This window comes from Echeneis naucrates, chromosome 16 (genome assembly GCF_900963305.1).
Source record: "Echeneis naucrates chromosome 16, fEcheNa1.1, whole genome shotgun sequence".
Lineage (NCBI taxonomy): Eukaryota > Metazoa > Chordata > Actinopteri > Carangiformes > Echeneidae > Echeneis > Echeneis naucrates.
Window position 1 is genome coordinate 3,789,462 of NC_042526.1, and position 20,827 is coordinate 3,810,288.

At 44.0% G+C, this 20,827-nt stretch overlaps 3 protein-coding genes across 3 annotated transcripts; 1 reads left to right on the forward strand and 2 right to left on the reverse strand.

Moving 5' to 3' along the window:
• Positions 1 to 269: 269 nt before the first annotated feature.
• Positions 270 to 7,276, reverse strand: map1lc3b (microtubule-associated protein 1 light chain 3 beta). The gene is made up of 4 exons (XM_029522095.1): positions 7,104 to 7,276; positions 4,335 to 4,390; positions 2,150 to 2,256; positions 270 to 2,063 (listed from the first exon to the last, which is right to left on the reverse strand). Exons 1-4 carry the CDS (start codon positions 7,141 to 7,143, stop codon positions 1,877 to 1,879), a joined length of 390 nt encoding a protein of 129 aa, XP_029377955.1. The 5' UTR covers positions 7,144 to 7,276; the 3' UTR covers positions 270 to 1,876.
• A 5,486-nt stretch (positions 7,277 to 12,762) lies between these two features.
• Positions 12,763 to 19,855, reverse strand: det1 (DET1 partner of COP1 E3 ubiquitin ligase). Its single transcript, XM_029523039.1, has 9 exons — positions 19,633 to 19,855; positions 18,094 to 18,370; positions 17,676 to 17,942; positions 17,349 to 17,561; positions 17,004 to 17,227; positions 16,665 to 16,794; positions 15,270 to 15,460; positions 14,241 to 14,432; positions 12,763 to 13,725 (listed from the first exon to the last, which is right to left on the reverse strand). Exons 2-9 carry the CDS (start codon positions 18,340 to 18,342, stop codon positions 13,536 to 13,538), a joined length of 1,656 nt encoding a protein of 551 aa, XP_029378899.1. The 5' UTR covers positions 18,343 to 18,370; positions 19,633 to 19,855; the 3' UTR covers positions 12,763 to 13,535.
• Positions 18,517 to 19,614, forward strand: LOC115056127 (proline-rich protein 2-like). The gene is made up of 2 exons (XM_029522392.1): positions 18,517 to 18,693; positions 18,889 to 19,614. Exons 1-2 carry the CDS (start codon positions 18,517 to 18,519, stop codon positions 19,612 to 19,614), a joined length of 903 nt encoding a protein of 300 aa, XP_029378252.1.
• Positions 19,856 to 20,827: the final 972 nt, after the last annotated feature.

Below are 20,827 nucleotides of genomic sequence, written 5' to 3' on the forward strand. Positions count from 1 at the left end.
CAGACCAGTGGAGCCTAGCTTTGTCTTAGATACAAAAATCATTCTCATGCACAGAAAACTAGAGGGAGCACCGTGAACCAAAGTAAATAAGTGAAACGGCCATCAGTGCAAAATGCAAAAACTGTTAATCCAGATTGTTTGATTATAATTGTTTTTTAAATGTATATTATGATATGCTGCTAATTACTGTGCAATTAACTCAACAAATTAATTGATGTAAATACTTAATTGACTTTTGTAAATTGATGTGCTGTGGGTTTTGAGGATAACACACGAAACAAATATTTTTTTCCTAGTTTTTTTTTTTTTTTATTGTTTACAAAATACCAACATAAATACATAAGAGGAAGCTGTGTGATATTGCTGTGTGTGCAAAAAAGGAAGGAAGAGGAGACAGCACTGAGGCAAATGTTCCACACCTCTTTAACAAACACACGGTGGCTTTCAGTCACAAAGGAAATCGTCACTTTCGGATACTGTAGACGGCGAAGAGCCGACACATTTCAAACAATGAAATAAAAAAAGAAGCACATTAAATATAAAGGACCAAATTGATCAAATACTGCGATATAAAAGCAGCTAAACCATAGATCCAATAAAAAGATGGCGAGGAGGAGGAGCACAGGAAGCGTGTGAAGGATATTTTTTCTTTTAGAGTGCAGCCCTTACAAACCCACTGGGCAGGTGGACGTTCCCACAGTGACAGCTCGTTTCAGAGAAGTGAAACAGACCGACTGCTTTAGGAAATCATCCCTGTAGGTCAAAGGGGGGAAAAAGAAAAACATACAAACAGGTGGACAAGCGGGACAAGACGCTCATCAACATGCCCAGGTTTCAAGACCTTCCTCTATTCCTTTTTGTTTGTTTGTTTTTTTTTTTACTTGTAGAAACAAAAACGGAAAAGTAAAATGGCCGCCCTCCCCTCAAAAGTCAGCATTTACAGAAACACCGTCATCCTCCATTCACACATATCTCCTCGTAGTGCGTCCAAATTCAACTTGGTTACACTCACAATGGAACCCCCTTTATATTCAAAGCCATAAAGTCACTATTATCTGTACACCAAGGCATCTTTTTTTTTTCTTTTGCAAACTACAATCAACAGTTTCAAAGAGCAAAGCAGTTTCCTAACATCTTTTCTTTTTACAGTTTTGGGCTACAAGGAAGGGAGGCATAAAAACACCGAAGAAGGACCGTAGAGGGAATGTGACGACACACAGCAGAGATGTGTTGATTATTTAGGGTCCTCTCTACTTCGTTTTTATCTCTTTGCCTAATTTTAACCCCCGGCCGCAATAAAAAGCTTCATTCAAAACCAGCATGAGTCGACAACCCCCCCCTCTCCGAAAAAAAAAAAAAAAAAAAAAACCTTAAGATTAAGGTTGGCTTTGATCATTGGCTAATGTGTATACAAAGAGATGGTGCAGCTTCACCACATTTATGCACTATCACTACCTGTAATGTATATAGGAACATAAATACAGCCTGGGGGACACACAACGACAACACTGAGAAACAACCGGCATCGACAGGCAGCGTGTTTCCGTGACAACGCGATTCGCCGGCGAGGAATATTACAGAAGCAGACATACGATGAAGGACTCGAATGGCCTGAGTGTCAATCAGATTTTGGGGGGGTTTCTCTACTTAAACTTTGCTGTCCGGGTCAGTGTGGTAGTACACCAACAGCCAATCAGCTCACTGCGGTCAGAACTTCGCCATGGTAACCTGAACCCATCTGAGCTGAGAAACGATCGTACGCTGTGTTTAGATTTAGTACTTTTAGTTTCTTACTGTGTAAGAATGTGTGGGAAAGGGGGCGGGGTTAAAAACTACAATTGTCCAATCGCCGGCCAGGTGGAAGAAGCATGGTGGCTCACTGGGTGGTGGTGCCGGCGGCGGAAGAGCCAAAGGTCTCCTGGGAGGCGTACACCATGTAGAGGAAGCCGTCTTGGTCCCGTTCACGCTCGTACACCTCAGAGATGGCGGCTGACACGGACACCATGCTGTGTCCGTTGACCAGCAGGAAGAAAGCCTGGTTTGAGTTTAGCTGGAGGCGCCTCCTGGTGGCGAGAGACAGACATGACACAAGTGAGGAAGGAGTAAAGAGGAGAGAGGAAACGAAAGGGAAGAGGAGATTTAATGGCACCTGATGATCTTGATGAGCTCACTCATGTTGACGTGGTCTGGAACCAGGAACTTGGTCTTGTCCAGAATGGGAAGCTGCTTTTCTCCTTTATACCGCTCGATAATCACCTGCAGCAAATACACAAACGCACACCGTCAACCAGTGACTCCGAGTCTTCTGCTCTGGTGTATTCTAGTGTTGCTTGTCCTGCCTTGGCAGCTGAAAACCATTTTGAGACTGAGCTTCTGTGATCAATAGTGAAATGTAACGTATCAGATGATGTGGTAAAAACAGAAGACGGCCCTCTAAAAGTCTGGATGACTTTTAGTTCTCGTGAATCTGAAGACCACACTCAGCGGACCGAGACTGATTTACTGCACACAGAATCTTTTATTTAACTGAACAATTTATCAAGCAAGGATGGGCTTCAAGTAAGCCTTAAAAAAAAAAAAAAAAACAGCACAGCTGAAGTCACTGAACCGCTTCAATACCGACTACAAGTGCAAATTACATGCATCTGCTGTTACATTAATCCACCGAGGCTGGCTGTCGCAGAAAACACTCCGCTTGTTCACAAAATGACTTTTAATAGTCATTAATAAAGACTATGGTGACTTTTTTATGTTCCATCTACAAGTGAATGGAGGATGGTGACTGAGATGTTCTGTTACGTTTGACTGCGGCAAAAAATGTCAAATATTAGTTTCTGGAAATGCTATTGAGCAAGTATTTATAGACAGAACAACTGGACGAAGCCAAATCAGGTATTGGAGTTTTGAAAGGAATATTACCATATAACGCGAGCATCAATATTGATCATTTGAGAAACCACAAGGTCCATTCAACAGCTGTCTCGGATTTCATCACGTCACCTTCATCAGCAGATAGTTTATATACAATTTTTTAAATTAGTTTTTCCTTATAAACTGGATAGATTTGATTTCACGAGTGGGAGATGGCACAAGACAAGGTGCTACTTTAACACAAAAATGAATACAGAGAGCAGCTACCTCAGTCTAGAAAATACATTTTATTAGTCAGCTGGTTATTTGGCATTCAAAGAGCCATCTCCTTACTGTGTTGTGTTCATCGCGATATTATTGACGCACTAATTATTCATTTTCATCCATTTAGTGATGAAACCTTTTATTTCAGTCTTTCCACACAAATGGTTTGTAACACAACCTTATTTTATATGTTATATTTCACTTCATTACATTAACTAAGTTGTGTGTGTACGTGTGCATCTTGGTGCAAGTGCACACAGCGAAAAAAAAAACATTTCTCTGTTGCGTTGCCAGAGATTAAACTGTGTAAAAAGTGTAAAATCACTGACATGCCAAGACTTGGAAAGGGATTTTAGAGTATTAACTTATTTCCCCATCTCTCAACTTTAATCTATCCTTTTTAGTATTTTCTTGATTATGTACAATAATGGCAGCAGTTATTTAGAAATGTGTTTCCTCCTGTTAGGCATAAATGGAAGCAAATATACTGTTAAACGAGTCGGGGCCTGCTCTGAGAGCTATAATCAGACTGTCACACAGACCTCTGTATCCCCCCCCCCCCCCCCCCCCCCCCCAACAGGCTCCACTTTGGCTGTCTGGATGGAGTTACGTTACACTGAGGCAGTGCATCTGCCCCTGGACTCAACACTTAGCATGACACGGCAGTTTATAACCCCAGGAGAGAGGACAGGAAGCACAAACCCTGGTGGGGGGGGGCTTATAAGATGAACTGAGGCAGCAGATGGAAAGCTGCTCTGACATTCTATCTCAAAATGATAAAACGAGCAGGTGAAACAAAAGGTGTGCGTTTGTTTACTGGTGGTTTCTAGGAGACACATTTGACTTGTTAGCAAATTCTCTCCCACAAAGGTCTCATCAGAACGGACTGAAAAAAAATGTAAAAATAAAAACGCTGCTCAGTCAGAGTCCTTAAACTGGATTGACTATTTAATAATGGGTGACATTTATGAAAAGGCAGAAACGTGTCTGGTGCCACAAAAATCTTGTGAAAATATCTGACATGCAAAGCACAACCAGGAAACGTGTGGTTTGTCTTGTTCTTACTTGCGTCTTTCTGCGGCGTACACATCATGATGATGAATGATTTGCAATGCGAGCGTTAACTTCTGGCGTTCACCCAGAAACTACTCTGTGCGTCAGGCCAATGTGAATGTGCACGTGACTGCGTTTCAACTCACAGGTATCTTGTTAGGGTGCTGCTCTCGGATCAGTCTGACATCTTCTACTCTCTGTTCTGCAGGGCAAAAAAAATATATAGCAAAAAAGAAAACAGGTTAATGGAGAAGTCCTGCCACATGGAGGGATCAGCAGGTCAACACAAGCAGCTGATTAACAAACACACACATTATGTCACAAACAGAGTGGGACGAAGAATAGACAAAATATTAACTAATAACCAGGCACGGTGTTTATTATTAGTAAAAGTAGCAGCATTATTAAAGAAGCAGGATAGATGGGTAATTATTAACGCAGTGAGAAGGGGTATAACTTTTAATTTTTTTATTTTACTTTGTCTGTTTCTTATTTTGTCTTTTGGATTTTTTCTTTCTTTTGTTTTCTTCTTCCTCAAAATTAACTTTTTCAATTCGATTCAAAAATTCAACAGAACCTACGCACAGCATTTAAATCATCCCTCACTCCAAGTTTATGTACTTGATCATGTGAGAATGAGCAGACGACATGTTGGTAATTATAATCTGGTTCTGCAGGTTTGTGTGGGTTTAATACATCATCAGCTGCACTCACTCTTTCTAACCGTTTTATGTATCCTTATCAAAAACATGAAATGAGCCCATTTTTTTGGGGGGGTTGTACTAAAAAGAACAGAAACATTTGGGAAGAATGCATTTAACAGGCTGCTTAGTGGACTAATGTTCTGCAGTGAAAACATAATGGGCTTTCCTAAAATCCACTCATGGTGTAACCACATTGTCCCAAAGCGATTAGCAGATTATTATTAAGAAACTGAGATACTTTCCACTCAATTAGTACAATGTGTGTATGCTTTCTAAGTAACGTAAGGTATCAAACTAAGATGTGTTATTTAGAAAGGCCAGGATTTGATATTTAGTTGATGTTAACAGTCTCAGCGCTCTCCCTTCGTGGAGGAAGCCAGAGGTGAGGTGCTGCGGGGATGACCTCACAAACAGATAAGCATCTTAGGCTCACTCCACTTTGAACTGGCAACAACGACATGAACATTGGTTGAGGGGTGGGGGGGGCACATCTTATCATCTCCATTTGTTTTGGAATATTGAATTGAACTGGTCTCTTGTCAGCTGTCAATGAGCTGAAGCTCTTTAATTACTGATATCTAATCTTTGTGTTTGCCAAGACGACGAGTTAGTGCACTGTTAAGATATCTAATTCAATCAGCCGAACCCTCAGCTGGCCCCTTTAAGGTGCCACTTTCATGCTTGACCTGAGGAAATGTAGGACATTGTTCCATGATTACATTTCAAACAGGATGAGCTGACTGCCAAAGGAACAGAGAAGCTCTGTCTCATGACTGACATGTCTCGGGCAACAAACAGCCTCTGAGTCATCATCTTTCAATCAAATGTGAAAAAGAAACATTGAAAAACCGAAATTGGGAAGCAGTTGACCCAACAGCCAGTATCTTCCATCTTTATTTCTGTTCTGGTGTAACATGGGAAATTGTCAGCACCACCTGACACGGCTGCATGACTCGCTGTGATTCCCCGACTCTTGTAATTGCCTGCTAACCAGATGTGAAACAGGCCAAACATGTGGAACTTGAACTTTGGACGCCGCGATCCACGCAGAGACAATGAAATGAGAAATGAACTCCGTGTAGCTGACACAAGCGAAAATAAAAGCTGCCCCCCACCTTGAATCCCCATTAATGCAGATAAACTTCCAAAACTGGCAACATATAGATTCACATAAAACCAACAGCTGGTTGTGTTTCAGCACAACAATAATAAACGATGATAATAACAATAAACCAAAACAGCTTTCTTTACTTCTACAAGTTCCCAAATTCATCCCAGACCACGTGCCACTGGTTCTGTGCTGGCTGGGCCTCACGTGCACTGGCAATGTAAATTTGGACCAGTAACGTGACGTCGAACAGGAAGTCGGTTACTTGAAGTCATACTGGGAAATGTGATGCCCAGAACATGTTCCCACCCTTTTGTTCATGGCGGGTGAATTATCAGCCCCGGTTTATTTAAGAATTCATTAATTGTTTGGTGTTTTTTTTTTTTTTTTTTTTCATGCTGTGAATATTAACTGAATTCCTAAATGTGTTGGTAAAGCACTGCAGTTAGTTTTTTTTTTTTTTTTTTTTTTGTCTGAGGCTTTAAGGCTCTGCAGAAAACACAAAGTGAAAGTACAATCCGCATCGAGGCCGGAGAAACAAAAGCTGAACTCTGCAGTTATCATTTGGTTTTGTTACCCCTCCTGACTGAAACTCCTCTCTTCTCCTCCACTAACTGTCCCATCCCCCAATCCTGCAGCTCTCCTCTCCTCTGCCCCGCATTTCGACACCACTTTGTGTGTGTCTGCCCCCCCCCTCCAGCTTTCTGATGCAAACAAACACAAACAGAGACGGACACACACTCGGGCAGAGAGAGGCCTGCAGCCAAACACTTTTTTTTTTTAACATTATTATTGTATATTTACAATAACGTGCCCAGATGGGATCAACGTGTCTGCTGTCTGCTTCCTGATAATAAGTTGGCAGGTCTTCGAGGTTTTCTGTGTGCGGATGGATCTTTTTTAAACCTTCCTGTGTCTGAACTCTGACAGTCAGATAAGATACCTGGCCTGCCCACATTAGCTGCTGTAGTTCTGCCAATGTGAGGCCACAGATACAAACCAGAGCGAAACACACAGGACAAAGTGTGAAACAACAACAGCAACAATGATAATAATAACGACGATGAGCAAATTGCGGTTGCAGTAAAAACACAACAACCTACCGTAGGTCCTTCTTTGTTTGAAGGTTTTTTCTGAAGGCATATTGCGTCAAAGTGGAGCAGCTGGCAGCAGATGGAGACGGCGGCTGTGGTAAGGCGATAAACGAAGAAATAAATAAAAAAATAAGAATCATAAAAAAGGACTGTTTTGTTTTTTCTTAAAAAAAAAAAAAAAAAAAAAAGGCAGCTGCAGATGTCCCGGTGCTGGAGGGGGGCACGGGGGGGAGGAGGGGGGGTTTATATCGGTGAAACAGTGACCGAGCAGCCGGAGTTTCTGACGGACGGTTCGTCGTCGTCGCTTCGTCTGACTGTGTTTTTAAGACGAGCGAGCTCGAGCAAGCAAAACAAACCAGTCAGCTGACCTGTGACGTCACCCCCCCCCCCGCCCGCCCCGTACGTCTCCAACCTAACTCAATTTAAGACAAACAAACAAACAAAAACACTGGTGTGTGTGTGTGTGTGTGTGTGTGTGTGTGTGTGTGCCATAAAACAAATCTGACAATCTGACGGATTTATGTGTTTCCTCTGAGACGTCCAGGAAGCACGCTGCATCGTTTAGTTTCACAGACAGCACACACACAACACTGAGGATAAAAGAAGCTGAGATTCAATTATTAAATGATTAAAAATGCATTTTCAACAGTTACTGTTATTGTAGCATCGATACCCGCTTCTTCTGTCTGAAAAGTGCCCTGAAATAACTTCTGTCGTGAACTGATGCTTTAACTTAATTATGTTGACCTTAACCTGTGACCTATGACAAGCACACTTTAATTTTCTTTTCTGGCTAATTTATACCAAAGTTTTAAAAGAGGAGGAAAATGTTTTGCACATGTCAGGGTGTAACAGGGAAGATTTTGGTATGCGTCCTATAAACTGTTGACACGTCACAGTGAAAAGCATGTTTACAACAGCTGGGGACAAAACACACACTTCAGTTTGATGTGACCTCACTGATCATCAGTCAGTGAGCTGCAAGTAACAACTTTGGCACAATATTCTTGGTATTCTTTCCCGTTGAAATCTGCACGAGTTGCGGCATCATAATTAGTGAAGTGGTGTTTTTGTTGTTGTTGTTGTTGTTTTTTTCCTGAAGGGTGCTGCAGAATTTCAGACAACCAGTTGTCTTACAATTTCACCAATATTTTAGTTACACCCTCCTGTGGAGGCCAACATTTAGAAAGTGACACATTACATTACTGGAAGGTCAACAGGTCATCGTCATCGATCTAGGGATGAAGTAAACCTGGCCTTAATTTGAATTTACAGACATCTTCTTGAACTAAGACTCTGTAAGATTCATAGGAAGTAAGTTGGTAGTGATAAATAAGAACATGAAAGGAGGAATAAGGAGATGATGCAGTTCTACTGTTTGTCCAGCAGATGGAGATCTCTGATCATTTGTGGCTTATAGTCTGTTCTGTCCAAGAGGAACAGTTCTGGTTAAAGGTATAAGAGCAAAGGCCAGAGGGTTCCCCAACCTCTCTAATAACCTTCTGCTCAAAAAAACAAAGAAACAAACAAACCAAACAAATGAATAAATAAATATTTAGATTTAGACCTACTTCAAGTTGTCTTGTTAGCTGGCAGACACAAAGACGCTGATAATAACAGGGGTCGCGTTTATGTTTGTCATTAAAATGAAAAACGAATCTGTCTCCTTCTTCCCAACTCAAAGACAGCTGTGGATGCAGATTAACATGAAATTGTTAATCGACAGAGTCTGGCTGAGTGTGTGTGTGTGCATCTGCGTCTGAGCACGCACCTATGAATCAAGGGGACACCTCTGCCCTTGAATCAAATATTTGCTGTCAATATTTAGACCCCCTCCCTCCCTCCTCGACATGCCTCCGCCTGCTCCCTCTACTCATTAGGTGATGGTGCTGTGATTTCACGCTTGTCACCAGCAGGCTCCACGAGTCCAGACTTGGCCTCAGTCAACCACCCAGATGGTTGAAGTGGTAATCCATGCCATATGAAATGTTGACACTGTTGCAGGGTTATATGGGTTACGTGGAGGAACAATCCCAGCTTGGTCGATAATAATAACAGGTGAAGGCTACGAAGGGGACGGAGGTGAAGGCTGGGGGGGTGTGTGGCCTGGAAACCGGGAGCTTGTCACAATTGTGCGTATGATGGCTTGATGGGGACCTTAATGCTGGACCCTACAATCTGAAATGGTTGTTGGAGGGTAAATATTTGTTTTTGAGGTTTGGGCATTCCTTTGTGTGAATGTCAGTGGCACACAGTGTTATATAACCATTATCTGCAAACATGAGTCTCAACAGTGACAGCAGTTTTTTTAATGACTTTAACGTTGTTAAACCAAGGAGATTTACACAATGAAACAGCTCAAAATGAATTTTCTTCCTGAAAGCTTCCTGAAAGACTAGTTCAATTGATACAATTAAAATTTTCTGGGCTGTAAGGAACTTTATCCTTGCCACCAGACAGCTATTAGCAGAACGAAACACATTTTAAAATGTTATAATTTAGCTGAAAACTATTATTGGACAGATCTCTTACAAACAAACAAATGTGTGTGATTGTGATTTAGTGTGAAGGTTTACTATTGTACCTTTACTCTTATCCTCTAATTTATATTGTGAAACGAATCATATTATTTGTTTTAATGGTCCACTTTATAAATGTACAATATAATCATATATCTCAATAAAATCAACTAAGCACAGGAAGTAATCACAGGGAGTATTTGCTCATTAATTAGATGGAGGTAACGGTGTTCAATGGTGGTGAGAGAATAACAGATGGGCGCCATTTTTAAGGTAAAAACTTGTGGTGATTCAGTCATCAGTGGATATATTGGCAGCTTTTTATATGTCAAGGAATTATAAGCCTTCCCCCAACCTCCACAAATCTCTTCTGACCTTTACTCTGCCATAACCCCGTATCCATATGATTACCCGTTCTTCAATATTCTCCTGCAGTTTGAAGCGTAAACTTGAAACACAGCGATTCACTCTTAACCAAAGCTCTTAAATCCATCAGAGTGGGGAGGAGGGTTGGCCTCGCGTTGTTTTTCATCCACAGCAACCGGCGGTTCCGTCAGAGTGTTATTGCTTTACATCAAGTCAGGACTGATGAGGAGAGGGGAGAGCCGATGGAATCATTTTCTTTTTCTAAGGAAACACCTGCCAATATTGGGGAAGACCGCGTCCACCTCCATTTGCCCTGTTTTTGTCGACCCCTATCTCTAACCAATTCTCATTTTCTGCCGCTGTATCATCACCCAGTGTGTGAGGACCTTCGTCCCTCGGCCTTAAAGCCACGTTAGCCCGTCTCTCCGGCACACAGAAACCCCCACTTTGGTGTCTCTGTGCCTTCTTTTTAATTTACTTAAACACTACTTCAAGTAAACCCACCAACCAATTAACTGACTAAACCAACCAACTTTTATATATAATAATAATATTAAACTTACACTTCCATTTCTTGCTTCTGTCTTCCTGTTGGGTTTAACTGAGCCCGTCCTTTGGATGAATAAGAATTACAGAATTACAAGCGTTTCCACTCCGCCTTAATATATGTGTATGAATGAATAAAGGTCACTGTCTCATTTGATCATTTATACATTACTTTTGTATTGATCATTTCAGGCAAAGCTTTGAGCCACTGCTCCTTGACGTTTGTTCAACTCCTTTTGAAAGTGTTCATTCTCATCTGCTCTGATATCCCAGTTGAGTCAGCATGTGGCTGTATAGTTTCAGTCAAACCATAATTTTCTTAAATAAGCAAAGGTACTCCAAAAAATTACGAGGCACCCCTTGGCAACTGCACAATGATCCTCAAGATACGAGTACCTCTTGGCGAAACTATTTTTTTTGGAAGTTGATTTTATTTTTGTGAGATTGCGAAACGTTGAAAAAGAGAAACCTTGATAAATTGTGTCCTATGCTGTCAGGATGGTTTTTTCCTTCTCTCACTCAGTTACTCAATTATTCTGCTTTGACCATTAATTAACAAAACACCACCTCACAACAGAAACTCCAGGCCGATGTTTCACATTTTGAATTCCGAACATGCTAAAGTTGAAATAAAACACTAATAAAATGATTTTAATTGTAGATCCGTATGGGCTGCCGGGATCTGTGTGTGTTTTTGTGTCATATGAAAAGCGTGAACCCAAAAACACGGAACTGTGGAACGCCGCTCTTGGCTTTCCATAGGCGACTGTTGCATAAATGAACAAATGTGTGTACGTGTGTGTTTGGAGGCTGCTCTGAGAAGCTGAGCGCTGCAACAGGAAACACTTAGAATCGAGGCCTTCTCCAGATTACATTGGTTGCACTGTTGCCAAGACAACAGCAATTAGAAAAGACTAGGTTACCAAGCAGAGAGCGGTTATGTTTCCGTAGCAACCAAGGTCAGGGAGAAGGCTCTGGGTTTACCTGAATCTCAGGAATAATACAGATACTGCATATTTGTTATTGTTCTGAGTATCAGCGGGCATCTGGTTCATGTAGGACCCTTTTTTCTGTTTGCATGGAAGACTCAAACTCCGGTTTTCAGAATCCCCAACAGCTTGATAGTTGTGTAGTTTAGATTTGAGGGGAGTTAAGGCTCATATTTGATGGTAAAAGCGTGCTAAACACACAAAAGCTAGGACAGACGAGAGAGGGCGAGAGCAGGAGCACAAACCTGGGCCTCTGTCTGCAGAAAAAGTGTCCTATACGTAGGACTTTCTGTGCCTGCTGTGTGCGCTTCCTGTAATTAGCTGATTATCACAGCATGTCGGCACACACCAGCTTACACAAACACAATGTAATGACAATGACCTCCTTAAGTCTTTATCTGCAAGGTAGTATTTATGGTGCTTATGCAAAACTAAGTAGCTGTGTAATAGTCGTTGAGCCCCCCCCCTCCCTCCTCCGTCCTGCTTTTGTCGACCCCGATCTCTCACCAATTCTCAATTTCTGTCTCAGCATCATCACTGAGTTTGAAAAACCTTCTTCCCTCTGCCTTAAAGCCACGTTAGCCCGTCTCTCTGGCGCACATACACCTCCACTTTGGTGTGTAAGCAGAGGCTAGGAGTACACTTAATCCCTCTGCACCTGCTTTCCATACCACCATGACCTCTCTGCAGCTGCCATGGGCGTGTGCTTTTTGCCTTTGTTTGTTTATTATAAATGCGTTCATGTTCGTGTAGTGGCAACTTTGCATTCATGTCAGGGCTGTGGGGGTGTCAGTCAATTTGAATACTTGTAGATTTGATTTCTACACGAGTGTGTTTGTGTGTTTTTAATAACACATGGGCGCTCAACAGATGTTCAGAACAACAGATGGATATGATATAAAATGGCAACATTATGATCCTACACAGTGGGGGAAACCAGACTGCACATATTAGTATTCAAATTAAATATGATGACACTTACACTGGGTCTTATCTGTTCTCCATATGTGGCAGAGGGGTGTTAAAATCATTTCATCATAATTGTAAAGGCACGTGGCTTCTGTGTATTGACTGACTTTAATTTAGTTAATAGACATTAACTAGCTTGCCACAGGCAAAGAATTATCAGAAAAATCCATGAAACAAAAGTGTGTCATCAGGATGAAAGATGTTTACACTCGTTTTTAAACTCCACGGCTTTTCCACTCACACGCGCAAAAAAATACTCATACTCGGATATACATAGAAACAATGTATTAATAAAAGTCAAAATGTACAGCTGGGAAGTAGAAAAAATACAGATTCTACTTGCCACAGTGGGCTTTTACCTGCCCAAAAATGAAATACTCTTTCATATGGTTAAAAATGTGCAGCAAAAACAAACAGAGTGAGCAAAACGTATACCCGTTTATTAACATAAAATATATACAAACAATGAGATGTAAAAAAAGAATAAAAACAATATATTATAAAAATTACCTCTTTCCACATCAATGTGAGAAAAAAGCAGGTTCGTAGGACAGCTGGTTACAGACCAACTGGATGAGCAATTCTGATATGAACACACAGCGTTCAGTGGGGGGGGGGGCTTTGGTTTCTTCGACAGCGACCTACAGCTTCCTCCTCTGTTGCATGTCAGTCACTCTCTCCACATCTCCATTTACACTCATTCCAGCCTCTCCTCCCTACAGGTCCCTCTTTGTTCTGCAGCGGAGGGGGGGAAGAGGAGGTGGAAGGAAAATGCTTCTGGTGGGATGGGGGGGCGGAAGAGTGACCACTGTGTGATGGAGGGGGAAAGAGGAGAGGAACAGCAGTTTCCATCAGGAGGAGGGACACCGAGAGAACACAGTGTTTTTGTGCCTCCTGATAGAGGACATGTTTGTTGTATTGTCCGCTATAGCTGCTAACACAAACCCAACTGCCCTGCATGCTGTATCCAAGTGTGAATCCGCAGGCTCTCTGAGGTTCAGAGGCGCTGCTGTCGCTCCACACACACGCACGCACACACACACACAAAGTCCTCATGCACAGACGTGCCTCATGTGGAAGTTTACCACATATTCTGCATTGGTGCGCTGGACAGAGATGGCGAAGGGCTCAAACGGGTGAAAGGTGAAGGCAACCAGGCGTCTTACGGCGTGATTTACCGGCCGTCCAAGTAGGCCTGCTTGAATCTTAAACTTCAGCAGGCCAGAGTCACGTGCGTAGAACCTGGTGGTGGTTAGAGAGGCAGACTGTAACTGCAGGGAACCGTAAGTCTAGTCTGGTCTGGCCTGTTGATATTATTGTGACTAAAGAGCAGGTAGCTGATGTCGCTGTAAGGCTGTGGATGTCTGACAATCTACAGCATTCAGGCCGCAACTAATTATTTTCATTACTGATTAATCTATCAATGATTTGCAGTTTCTAACTAACTTTTAAAGCACTTTTTAAAACGGGGAGCTACATTCACTTCCCCAATTAGACTCCATGGCCTCATTTATAGTGCTACAAAATCAGCCTCACCAGCTCTCAGAGATTAGAGACTCTGCAGTGGTATTTCTATTGTGTGGGGTGCGTTATATGCTGATGTGTTAATTTAATAGTCACTCAGGTGAAGATAATGCCCAACAATATCAGTAACTCATTAAAAAGACAACAAACTAACTTGCACTCCCTGTAACATTATTTTTAAACTTTTAATAATAATGCCTCAAGATGCTCCTTCATCCTGGTGGATTCTGTACCTGATGGGGTGGTCTCCGCAGGTCTTGGGCCTCTCCATCACTGACACCCACTTGTCATCGTAGCTGAAGAGGGAGAGGTCGAGGTAGGGGCTGCTGCTGTAGGACTGTGCACTGATGGGCAGCTGACCCAGCAGCCGCCGCACAGCCTCAGTGTGGCCCCCGTATTTGGCATTCACTATGGTGTCCTTAAATCTGAGACACGGATCAGGGAGGTACATCAGCAACAGGAATTGACAATAAATATGACTTTAAAGCATCACTCCTGTTTTTATTTGAAGTCTGGTTTCTAAAAAAGCTGCCTGCAGCTGCCTGTGGTGAGCCACTCCGGCTAAATTACAGTCTGCCAAGTCACATTTTCAGATGAAGCCCCAGCAGTGGTTCGATGGTCTCCTCAGATTACGTGTATATGTTTTTTAGATGTTGGCTCACCTAGCTCCCGTCTTATGAGCCTGCCTGTTTGTCTGTGAACTGTGCTTCACTTTTAGAAACGTGTAAGTGGTAGAAATCTGGTTTGCTCAACGTACCTGCTTTCCCAGCTTTCCGTTTCAGCTCTTGTTGTTCCTGACATCACTTTCACTGCTTTAAAATCTAATTGTAGCCTCTTTTCCCCATTCAAACTATCCTTTCTCCTCTCCTCCTTCCTCGACCTCAACTTCTCTCTGCTCCATCACCCTTCACTGAGGATTTTGTCATCTAGGCTGGTGAGTCCACCAACCAAATTTAATCACAGCTCCTTTAGCCACATTGACTGTCTTAATATCTTGCCTCTATATCCAGATTAAATCCTAAAACTCCCTCCTCATCCTCCAGGCGATTACTGCTGATCTGCTCCTCCTTCCTAACCAGTCTTCAAATCCTGCCTGACATTTGGCGGCACAATATCAGGTGTGACTTTTCCTTTCATTCAGACACCCACCTGACTTAGCGGTTGGCCATCGCAATCAAGCTCAAACTGGAATATACGTAGTTTTTAAATAATGGTCTTCTACAGAACAGAGGATTTCACTGCTATTTTTCTCCACTCCGTACCTTCTCTGGACCTGCCGGGCGTAGTTGTTGGACGAAGCAGAGCAGGGGAACTGGACAGCCTGACTATGCAGTGTAGCATTTCTGAACAGGTCACAGAAATTCTCAAAAAGCTCCAGCAGCTGGTCAGAGGTGTTCTCAAAGACGGCCAGCACCTCTGTAGACACCATGTTGTACACAACAAAGAACGATGGCTGAAAGACAAAATCAGATAGAGTGGAAGGGGGGGGGGGGGGGGGGGGGGGGGGGGGGGGGGGGGGGGGGGGGGGTTCAAGACAATTTTAGAACTTTAACACAATTGATTGTCTGTAGTTGAGTGCACACAAAGTGGCAACCCACTGTGACCTCACCCACTGAGTTGTTAACAGCAGTTTTAAAGCCTTCTGACTGTCAGACAGGGTAGCCATCCTCTAACAAGCTAATAATTAAGTTAAATAAATTAAGTGAGAAGTTGGGACATTTTCACACAGACTCCAATACAATGTGACCTCTTGTTAAAGCCGCTGGAGTTTCACTGGAAGATCATTCGACAGCATTCAGGCTTGAGGCTTTTCAGCACTGGCTTCACTTCATCCAATTTTTTATAGTCTATGATGAACTCGCACTGTACTGCTGCGCTCACAGCTACTATGGCTACTTTCACTCTTCTCCAGTCCAAATGCTGCTCCCTTCTCTGCTTCATAAGGCCCAGCATGTGCCAATGCGACACATTTACAACCACAAAAATGACAGAAACTCCTGATACAACGCCTGCTACTCGAGCTGGCTTTGAAAGACAACACTCTTTTCCCGCCAAAAGAAGTCAATGAATTACACGACCCGTACCGGAATGCTCTGAGCTCAGATTTAGTAATGTCAGCAGATCAAAGTAATGTCCCCTCTATGTCCTTATTGTTCTGACAGCTTCTATTTTTAGCTTTAACTGGTCCATATCCTGTTGGCTCAGTATGACACAAGTATGTATTCTTCATTACAGAGTAGCTAATCACCTTGGATGTCAGAGAGCTTAGATTTCACATAAATAAAGTGAACATTAATTAGATCTATTTACTGTCACCATGAGTGAGACACAGCACGGCACAGAATCTGTAGGAGAGCTGTGTCCTTGGAGACCTGAAAGAGGAATCCCTTCAATACAGCCTGAACAACCAAAGGCATGAGAGAGGCTGGGGAAAGCAACAAAGAGAGCAGGGAGAGGAATTCAGGTGTGTGTGTGAGCTTATTCTTATATCTCAGTGGGGACACTAAACCTACACCGTGAATCCAGACTGCTTTTTGGGGGACAAGACTTACTTTAGGGGCAGGGGGGCAGGGGGAAGTGTATCATGTCAAAAAGATGCGTGTGTGTGTGTGTGTGTGTGTCCGTGTGAGTGCATTTGTTAGTGCATTTGTTCCTACCTGCGAGGGGTCGGTGACTCGTAGTGTGACCACATCTTCGCTGGTGTATTTAATGAAGAGATGATGCTCATCCAGCAGCTGCATCTTCCACATCCTCAGCCTCCTCAGCTGATCAAAAAACTGGAAGAATCTGACCACACAACGTAACATTCACCTCAAGCCAAAAAAGAATTCATCTGACAAGCACTGTTAACGAAAAACCAACTTAAACTGAGTATCACAGAAAGTGAATACCACTGCAGCCCAGACGCACCGCAAAGGGCAACTGAATGGATCCTGGAAAATGAGCAAAAAAATGAAACAAAAGCATACTGAAAATAAGGGAACAATCTTGCATACCTCCTCTTTGCAGTGGCACTGCCGTCCTGCTCAGCCCTCCTCCACAGATAGACCAGCAGTCTGTGCTTCAGGGAATTTATGGTTTTGTCAGTGTACAGACGAGGGAAGCCCGGCTGACTCTCAGCCTGAGCTTCAGTGTAAACTGCTGAGAGAGTGAGGAGGTCATCCTCATAACAGAACCGCCCAATAGTCCTCACATCTAGAAACGTACCCTCTGGAGTCACCTAGTTGCAAAGGCAGCAAGGGTAAAGAATTTATGAGTGGTGAGCAGATCAAGCAGCAGGTCGTATTCTCATACACCAAATGATTTCATGTAGATTCTGTTCAAACAAACTTTCTGCTCACCTGGAAGACATGGATGGTCTGCTGCTGCACCGACAGTACAGCCAGAATGTTCCTGTAGAGGTAGAGGCCCTGGTTGTGAGACAGGATTATCTTGTCACATTTGAAGGACCTGGTATCACAAAGCCTCCCAGTGTGGAGGTCAATAATGTGGAGTGAATAGTCCTCCAGAGGAGACCGGGGGTTAGGGGTCACAGATTCATTGTTACGATACACCTGGTGGGAAATAAAATATGGACGAAAGAGAAGAATTCAGCCAAACTATGGAGGTACATTTAACGTCTTCGTTTCAGCTTCCTTGTTCATTTTTAAATCTGATTTTGACAATACCTCAAAAAAGTACGGCGGTGGCTCCTCTGGGACGTAAACAGCCGACCCAACAATGACATAGCGGCAGTCATCTGTGAAAAGGCTGCACTCCCTATTTAGGTGTTCGCCATTTGAAGCCACATTCGTCACGTGGAGCAGGGAGAAAAAACGTTCAAACAGACGACCTCGAATGTTGAGGGAACGCTGGTCATTGGCTGTCAGGAGAGTCTCTCCCTCCTGGCCTCTCAACAGGTCCTGGGCTGCCTGGCAGCCCTGGTATTCATATATCTAGAAGAGGAACAGTAGTTTTCCCGTCTTTCTTTTTGCCTCGGGTAAATTGGACATTTAAATGGACCAAGTCTGTTCCAGTGTATGCTATGTGCTCTTAATTCATGGAAGACTGTAATGTTTGTGAACAGTGAAGTTTGTCTTGTTTTACCTCCAGAGACGTCTGGTCAGAGGAGAAGGCGATGAAGCAGCGTCCATCTGGGGAGAACTTCCTAAGGAAGCACGGAGGCTTCTCCACATTGACCACAGTGAAGTTGGGGAACAGGTTCTGGTGGAAGCAGCGCACTCTGTACCAGTGAGCTCCCGGCCTGCCGGAGCAGATCCTGCGCCTCTCCAGACGGTGAACCACATTCTGATTCTGGATCCGTCTGGGTTTTAGGGTTGGAGTGTCGTCGTCCATCACTATGACCACAGAATGACCTAAAAGCCTTTTTCAGTAAGAAGGCAGACAGGCGGTGAGTGAGTGCAGGAAAACGACTACATTTCTGATCTCTGTGTTTTCAACAAACAGTGAGATGGGAGGAGTCCGATGGATGGCTTAGCTTACTGCTGCAGCTAATTCTGAATGGTTCAGATGGCACCTAGACCAGATCCCAGGAGGACCGGAGTCCAGGACCACCAGAGTCCAGGAGGACCGGGGTCCAGGACCAACAGAGTCCAGGAGGACCGGAGTCCAGGACCACCAGAGTCCAGGAGGACCGGGGTCCAGGACCAACAGAGTCCAGGAGGACCGGGGTCCAGGACCACCAGAGTCCAGGACTAGATCCCAGGAGGACCGGGGTCCAGGACCACCAGAGTCCAGGACCACCAGAGTCCAGGACTAGATCCCAGGAGGACCGGAGTCCAGGACCACCAGAGTCCAGGAGGACTGGGGTCCAGGACCACCAGAGTCCAGGACTAGATCCCAGGAGGACCGGGGTCCAGGACCACCAGAGTCCAGGACTAGATCCCAGGAGGACCGGGGTCCAGGACCACCAGAGTCCAGGAGGACCGGGGTCCAGGACCACCAGATCCCAGGAGGACCGGAGTCCAGGACCACCAGAGTCCAGGACTAGATCCCCGGAGGACCGGGGTCCAGGACCACCAGAGTCCAGGACCAACAGAGTCCAGGAGGTCCGGGGTCCAGGACCACCAGAGTCCAGGACCACCAGAGTCCAGGACTAGATCCCAGGAGGACCGGGGTCCAGGACCACCAGAGTCCAGGAGGACCGGGGTCCAGGACCACCAGATCCCAGGAGGACCGGAGTCCAGGACCACCAGAGTCCAGGAGGACCGGAGTCCAGGACCACCAGATCCCAGGAGGACCGGGGTCCAGGACCACCAGAGTCCAGGAGGACCGGAGTCCAGGACCACCAGAGTCCAGGAGGACCGGAGTCCAGGACCACCAGATCCCAGGAGGACCGGAGTCCAGGACCACCAGATCCCAGGAGGACCGGGGTCCAGGACCACCAGAGTCCAGGAGGACCGGAGTCCAGGACCACCAGAGTCCAGGAGGACCGGAGTCCAGGACCACCAGATCCCAGGAGGACCGGGGTCCAGGACCACCAGAGTCCAGGAGGACCGGAGTCCAGGACCAGAGCCTTCTGCTCTGAAACTCTCACCGCCGATAAACGGAGCCAAACCGACGGTAAACGCCGGCAGTCAGCCGTCGGTCGTGTCGGTGAACACCTGAAACAGATCCGACACTCACCGGCATCAACATCACCGTCCGACCGTCCGGAAGCTTTCCGTCTCCGTCCAACTTCAGCGGCTGCTGTTAGCAAAGTTACCGGCAGGTATCCGTTAGCTGGCGGCTCCGCTCGGTTATTTCCCCCCAGGTGAGCCGGTAAAAGGCGGACTGTCACCAAATATGACCGAATATGAAATCCCCGGAGGCGTCAACGCGTCCAGGAGCCGCAGAGATGTTTGTTGTGGGTCCAGAAGGAAACGTAGAAGAAGAAGACAGGGAGGCGAAGTGGAGCCTGTAGTTTTAAACAGCGCCGCCATTTTGTTCCCCGGTCGGCAGCGGTACTGCAGCCTGTGGAACAACAAGCTGTTTCCAACATACAAAGAAATGTTCATCTTTTTCTTCAGATTTTTATCTCCTGTTTTCTTTTTGTTTGTTCGTTTCACCACAGAATTTCAACTCTTGAATGCTCATAAACAAAATGTATTATTATTATTTAATTCAGGGTTGTTTCCAGGGGGAAAAAACTGTAAGTAGTTAAAAGAAATAATTCATTTTCTTATTTAAATATAAATAGAATAAAGCAATAAAATAAATTAATAATATTTGCAATAGATGAAGACCATAAATATGTCCAATGCAAATAAGAAATACTCATGGATTGTAAATTTTTGCAGTAATATACAATGTCAGCATATTAACACAGTATAGCGGTACAATATGTATGGATACATTTTTGATTACACAAAAGCACATTAGAAGGAAACTGCTGTTAAAATAAAAATAAAAAATTATTGAAAAACTGAAATAATCTAATCAGATAGTCAACATAAATAACACAAAATTCTGAGCATTCAGTTGCACTGTTTCCCTGAATACACCTTTAACTGGCTAATTGGACTGGCTGGACTGGATTTCAAGAAAACACTTGTGGTGGCCATACATGAGCCAAAAGTACACCTGCTGGGTTCTTTGAAGTGCCAATTTACTGATCAGTAGGTGGTTTAGCAGGTGAGGAACACAAGTGCTCCCACAAAGATTGAACATGATTATAATTGCTGTGTCTAAATTGACAGGGAAAGACAGAAAAAATATAAAAGAACTTTGGCCAGTTTATCTACAATGTACAACTGTCTTGTTTGTTTATTGTGTTTGATTTAATTGACTTGTTTATAACAGCATGCAGCACAAGTGAACCCAAGGTGACCAGCATTTTGCT

Bases quoted from the DNA above. Each gene is read 5' to 3' on its own strand.
- map1lc3b (XM_029522095.1), bottom strand. From the start codon at position 7,143: ATGCCTTCAGAAAAAACCTTCAAACAAAGAAGGACCTACG. The intron at 4,391-7,103 runs GTAGGTTGTTGT...TTTGCCCTGCAG, and splicing joins CAAACAAAGAAGGACCTACG to AACAGAGAGTAGAAGATGTC. The intron at 2,257-4,334 runs GTGAGTTGAAAC...TATTTGCTGCAG, and splicing joins AGCACCCTAACAAGATACCT to GTGATTATCGAGCGGTATAA.
- det1 (XM_029523039.1), bottom strand. From the start codon at position 18,342: ATGGACGACGACACTCCAACCCTAAAACCCAGACGGATCCAGAATCAG. The intron at 15,461-16,664 runs GTAGGAACAAAT...TTTGTCTTTCAG, and splicing joins GAGTCACCGACCCCTCGCAG to CCATCGTTCTTTGTTGTGTA. The intron at 13,726-14,240 runs GTACAGAATCCA...AACCACCACCAG, and splicing joins TGCGGAGACCACCCCATCAG to GTTCTACGCACGTGACTCTG.
- LOC115056127 (XM_029522392.1), top strand. From the start codon at position 18,517: ATGGCACCTAGACCAGATCCCAGGAGGACCGGAGTCCAGGACCACCAG. The intron at 18,694-18,888 runs GTCCAGGACTAG...GTCCAGGACTAG, and splicing joins CGGGGTCCAGGACCACCAGA to ATCCCAGGAGGACCGGGGTC.